Source organism: Penaeus japonicus, unplaced genomic scaffold (assembly GCF_977035675.1).
Source record: "Penaeus japonicus unplaced genomic scaffold, GWHDUDI00000001_assembly GWHDUDI00000039, whole genome shotgun sequence".
Classification (NCBI taxonomy): Eukaryota; Metazoa; Arthropoda; class Malacostraca; order Decapoda; family Penaeidae; genus Penaeus; species Penaeus japonicus.
The window spans coordinates 14,724,595-14,730,709 of NW_028234441.1; the positions used below are offsets into that span (position 1 = coordinate 14,724,595).

General features: G+C 45.1%; 1 protein-coding gene across 2 annotated transcripts; it reads right to left on the bottom strand.

Moving 5' to 3' along the window:
- Positions 1 to 337: 337 nt before the first annotated feature.
- On the bottom strand, positions 338 to 5,298 carry LOC147466999 (uncharacterized). Of its 2 annotated transcripts, XM_086533661.1 has the most exons (3): positions 4,974 to 5,298; positions 4,624 to 4,730; positions 338 to 1,843 (listed from the first exon to the last, which is right to left on the bottom strand). In XM_086533661.1, the coding sequence occupies exons 1-3, from the start codon at positions 5,158 to 5,160 to the stop codon at positions 1,835 to 1,837; spliced, it is 303 nt and encodes a 100-aa protein (XP_086389787.1). In that variant the 5' UTR covers positions 5,161 to 5,298; the 3' UTR covers positions 338 to 1,834. The 2 variants fall into 2 exon arrangements, with proteins under 2 accessions (XP_086389787.1, XP_086389786.1); XM_086533660.1 differs by having other exon boundaries at positions 4,624 to 5,298.
- Between the last annotated feature and the right edge of the window lie 817 nt (positions 5,299 to 6,115).

The following is a 6,115-nucleotide window of genomic DNA, read 5'->3' on the forward strand; positions in this document are numbered from 1 at the left end:
AAAAATACAAGCAGAACTATTACCCTATTTATGTTCTACACTCGAAATTCATTATCTGCCATAAGCACAAGTTCAGACAAATAATTATAGTCTCCAAGTAGGCGTGTGTGCGTGTGCATGCGTGTGCGTGTGCGTGTGCGTGTGCGTGTACGTGGGCGTGTGCGTGGGCGTGTGCGTGGGCGTGTGGGTGTGTGTGTGTGAGTGTATGTGTGTGTGTGGGGGTGTGTGTGTGTGTGCGTAGACGTGAGTAGAAGAGGATTTTGTTTGGCAGCACTTCCCTCGTATAAATTAAAAGAAAGAAATAAGACAACTAAAACGGAAGAAATTAAATAAAACAACGAGTTCTGGTGTTTTACTCCGGGAGTGGCAGCGTACATATATACAATCAATATAATTGTCTTTACCTTATCATATCCTCACAGGTCACAGATGAACTCCACTGGCGAAGGTAGGCCGTTACAAAAGTGGAATATTAAAAATAACACTCAATATCTAAAACACAACAAAAATGGCGACAGCGTGTCGTCCTGGCGAGCCCCAGCGTGCCCTCTCTCTGTCTCAAGTGTTTCTCTGTGTCTGCCTCTGTCTGTGGCGGGCTTCTCTTCAGGTGCGCGTTTTCACCTGTGCGAACTAGAGCCCGCGAAAAGTTACTTAACGAACTGCCCGTGCATTTTCTGCGGAGATATGCGTGCAATATTTTCAGGTGTCAATATTATTTTCCAGAACCATTTTCAACTGGTTTTGTAAGCCCAGTATCCATACGAAGGGTGACGCTCAGCGCAGGAGATCGTCTGCAAGGGTCACCTGCCTCACGCCACCTTGTGAGACCCATTTCCTTGCTTCCCCATCTTCTATGCTCCAGTATGGATGCCCGACTGCAAATTCGATCACGACAACCCCTCCCATGCCCCGGGAGTGAATGTCGGGGCGTCGCCTCCACTCGTCTCGAGTTCTGGATGGATCCCTGCGCTCCGCTCCGGGCCCGCCCATTTCCATGACGATCTGGCGCAGAGATTACGAAGCAGTCATCGGGATAACAGCGACGAGCCGATCATTCACACTCCCATCTCCAGGATGTCTAGCAGCTATTACCAAGGTCTCTTCCTCCCATCTCGTCTATCTGGCGTAAATCGTCCATCACGGTCAGCTCGTCCACCTTGCCCGTATCAGCTACGACTCGTCCCGCCCTCTTCTCCTAAATGGTGGGAATGGGTGACCTGTGACCGAAGCATCTGTGGGAGACAGTCACAACATATCCAAATACATGGCTGGAGCCCCTTCCCTCGGCTCCTTCGCAGTGGCAGGAACTGTGGATATGAAAAGGCAGCAATTATAAAGGCTGTATATACTGAGCCGGCCCTCAAAGAAAAACTACCAGAACTCTTAAAACAATAAAAACATTAAGAAAAATAAACATACCTAAAGGAAATAAAAGAGTCAAACTTATGAAAACTGGTCAAATGCTAGCTCAGAAGTACACATAAACCGGTAAACTAAATATAAGTACAAGAAATAAAACAATGCTTACGACTAAAATAAACTTGATAATAAAACATTAAGAACTAAAATAAATAGTACAACTTAAAATTGAAACTGAACTCAAAATAAACACGTATAAAAGGTTACAAACATAAAGGAACCAAAATTACATACAAAATACACATATTTAAAAACTATTAACAGGATGACCTGTGTTGCAGCTCAACCAGGTCGCACAGAGGATAAAAGTAGTACTTCCTGAGGATCTGTGTCAGCATCCTCCTGATTTAGCGGCTGTATGTCAACACCTGGATCGACTGGCACATTCTGTCGATCATTCACAAATGCTAGCTCCTCAGGTGTCCTGAAAGGTTTAATCTGGTTAGCATGTAGCCTACGTTCTTTATAAGGTGGCTCTACATCCTGAGTAATGTAAGTTACAGGTCCGATACGTTTAATGATTCGGGCTGGCCCATCCCAGCGAGAACCTAAAGTCCTGCGAGGACCAGTAAGCCGGCGGAAATTTCTAAACAGAATGAGTGACCCAACATCCATTGCAGGTACTTTTCTGCATCGTTTATTATAGTTTCTCGCCCAAGTTTCCCGTGCCCGACGCGAGGTTTCAACTGCAACATATCGCGCTTCCTGTAAAGCATCATGAAACTCTTTCGCGGCATCCGATGCAAACGTCACATTATTTGAAAGACCTACAGGGAAATGACCATTATGACCCATAAGGAGATACAGTGGCTGGTCACCTACCGAGCTATGAAATGCAGTATTCAATGCTAGCCGGACCTGAGGGACATACTGATGCCACTCTAAAGGATGTCGTTCAGTTAGAGTCGCTAATGCCTCTTTCACCACCTTATTAGATCTTTCAACCATCCCATTAGCTTGTGGGTGACATGCAATGGTAAGATGAGTCTTAGTTTTGACAATATCGCATACCTGAGTAAATAATCTGTTAGTAAACTCACACCCACCATCCGTCTGTAGGAGCCGTGGCGGACCAAAAATTGTTAGAAAGTCATTAATATAAGCTTCGGCAATCACCTCTGCTTCCTTGGAAGGGACCGGAATCAACTGTAAAAACCGTGTTAGATGGTCAATCAAAACAAGAATATACCTATATCCACCATTCGACTGGCCACAATCCACAAGATCAGCTGACACTTTCTGAAATGGAGCTGATACCTCTGGGGCAGCAGCCAAAGGGGCCCTATGTGGAGCACCCTTTCTTCGCTGACATGTTGCACATGAAGTAACATAACTTTTAACATCTCGCAACATGTTAGGAAAATAAAATAGGTCCCTTAACTTTTGATAGGTCCTAAATATACCAGGATGGGAAGCAAATGCACTGTTATGTGCAAGTTTCAAGGCAGCTGTACGTAATGAATGTGGAACTACCAACTGATGCACTACATGTCCAGGTAACTCACGAATGTGATAAAGAACGCCATTCTGCAAAGAAAATTCCTCTAAAGCTAAAGGTAGCTTCTTCTTAGGCACACTCCTTTCCTCAAGATACTCAATAATTTCTAAGAGCAATGGGTCTTTAATTTGTTCCTCCCGCATTGCAATCGGGTCAACATCGGCAAGATCGACTTGCCCTATAGCACGAGATAACATATCAGGTACTTTGTGTTGGATTCCCTGCTTATAGACGATCTTAAATTGGTAATGGGAGAGCTCATATGCCCAGCGTGACATACGAGGACTTTTTGTCTTCCTCGTAAAAACATAAACCAATGGGCGATGATCAGTATAGACGATAAATTGTCTACCATAAATGTAAGGATCAAATGCCCTTACTCCTTCTACCACAGCCAGAGCTTCGGCATCTGTTGCAGAATAACGTGTTTCTGCCCCCCGAAGTTTACGGGAAAAGTATGCAACTGCAGCAGGATTACCATCAGTGTCCCTCTGCATTAAACAAGCACCAATAGCTGTTTGCGACGCATCTGTATGTACCTCAAAGGGATCGTTAAAACGAGGTTTCTGTAATATAGGCGCAGAGGCTAGCTTACCCTTTAAAGACTGAAATGCTTCCTGCTCACGAGTACCCCAACTGAATGGTTGATCTTTCCTTGTAAGCTGCGTCAATGGTGCTGCTATAGCAGCATATTTAGGTATATGTTTCCTAAAGAAACCGGTAGCGCCAAGAAAACGGCGCACGCCCTTTGCATTTCGCGGAGGTGGCATGTTCACAATGCTACGTACCTTCTCAGGGTCTGGCAATATACCTTCAGGGGTCACTTTAAATCCAAGGAATCGAAACTCCTGCACTGCAAACTCGCATTTTGACATGTTCAGCTTGAAACCAGCATTATCAAGAACTCTTAGCGTTTCCTCAAGCTGTACAAGATGTGATGCGAAATCAGGGCTGTAAACTACAACATCATCTAAATAAGCAAGTGTGTGCCTGCCAAGAACTGGGGAAAGTACTATATTCATAGTGCGTTGGAATGTTGTTGGTGCTGTGGAAAGCCCAAAAGGCATTCGACGAAACTGAAAAAGACGGTAGCCGTCGCTGAAAGCAGTTTTAGGCTTATCAGAAGGATCTACAGCTACTGACCAGTATGCAGAACGGCTATCAAGAAGGGAAAAGACCTGAGTGTCTCTGAGCTCATCCACAAGCTCATCAATCCTCGGAAGAGGATATGTATCGGCAATAGTCACTGCATTTAAGTTACGGTAATCCACGCAGAAACGCAAGGTCCCATCTTTCTTTTTGACTAACACCACAGGAGATAGCCATGGAGATGTTGATGGTTCAATAATGCCAGCTTTAATCATGTCATCACATTCTTTACGGATCTTTTGTTTAGCTGACTCTGGTAGACGCCACTGCCTAGTGCATATTGGATTTGTATCTTTCGTCATGATCTTATGAGTTACACCAGGAACTAAGCCTACTTGTGTCTTATCCCCTGAGAAGAGAGATGGAAACTTAGCTAGCACTGCCCTTAACTGGTCACGTTTCTTCGAGTTAAGATGGCCCAGCGATGGTCCAGCAACAACATCCTCACTGTCTGCTTCAATTAGTGCTAACTCCGCCGTTGCACTTGCTTCTAAAGCAGCATCAATTTTTCCCACAGTATCACTCTCGGGTAACAAAGAACACAATTCATCATCTACCTGCGAGTTATCTGCCAGCTGAAGACCATGCTCTCTATCAAACTCGTCCTCTTCCCACACAAAATCAGCAACTTCATTCCGATCATCCAAATCAACAGCAGCTTTTTCTGAAATAGTAATATTTTCTTTAGCACCATCAGCATTGAAAAGTTGAACCTCCTCTGCTATACAAAAATGGGACCCATTACGCAATGTAACGGGCTTAGAAGACAAATTCACAACAAAAACTGAACATTTAGCATCCCTTGGAACCACGAGGGTTCGGGGTACGTCCAGTGCAGTAGTGCAGCTGGATATCAAAACCGATTTCCCACGTAGATGGGGAGATAGGTGACAATTAACATACATACCAGTATGAGCTGGACAAACCGTCGTGCGAGTTGGAGCCAAACGAACAACAGGGGGATGCACATTTGCTTGCAAAAATGATACGAGTTGCAATGATTCACCCTTCTCATACTGCAATGGATAAACGGCATTATCGAGATGAAGATACGCTTCCTGAGTAGAGGCATCATGTATGATCTTATAATTCATTCTGCGCAACAGATCAACTCCGACAAGAAGATCACCTGGAAAGGATACATTATCAACAACAATAACCCTATGAATTAATCGTTTCCCAGATTTTATCCAAATCTCAATATCCAACTCTTCAACCACAGGAAGCTCTTTCCCCGAGACTCCTCTAAGACCTCGAGCGGCAATAAAAGTCCTACGGGGTGAAAGATGTGCAACAGCTTCCTTTCTCAATAAGGTTACCTGACTCCCTGTGTCAATGAAGGTTCGTATTTATTTCCCCTCTATGTTCATTGCAACAGTTGGTCGTCCACAAGGCCATTTATGTCCGGTTATTTGGTTGTTGCTCATTGAACTGCACTCTGGGACCCTGCCCCCTAGGGTATGGCTCTTCTCCCGATGCAGCAGGCCCCATTCCGCTCGGGATGTTGAGAAAGGGACATTCTCTCCGGAAATGCCCTTCCTGACGGCACGCCCAACACGTACGAGCAGTTGCTTTCCTAAATTGATCTGCTTGCCGAGATGGTCGTCGTGGTACAAGTCCAAAAGATCGTGAAACGTTATCCTGGGAAGGTACATCAATTCCTGCTACTCTACTCCCAGATCTTGCAGATGAAGGGAATAGACGAGTTGGCCCTTCTTCCCCTGCCCGGATGCCCACACGTGCATTCCATACCCGCTGAGTCGTGTCCACCAGTTGTTGCAGGGGAGCATTTTCCGACATGGCACACATCTCCCTTAACCAGCCTGGAAGACCTTGCAAAAAGAGCCTCTTAATCAGCTCATCTGGATCCCCAACTGCAGTAGGGTAGTCTCGAACACCTTGATAAACTGCCCCTTCAAGGGTAATATAAAAGTCTAAAGGGGCTTGACCACTTGTGAGGCGGTGTTCATGGAGGAGACGGAAAAAATCACTTGTAGAGCTTGTTCCTCGGAACTTCTGGCGTAGTTTTGTCTTGAAGTTGCCCCAATC

Bases quoted from the DNA above. Each gene is read 5' to 3' on its own strand.
- LOC147466999 (XM_086533660.1), bottom strand. From the start codon at position 5,160: ATGAATTATAAGATCATACATGATGCCTCTACTCAGGAAGCGTATCTT.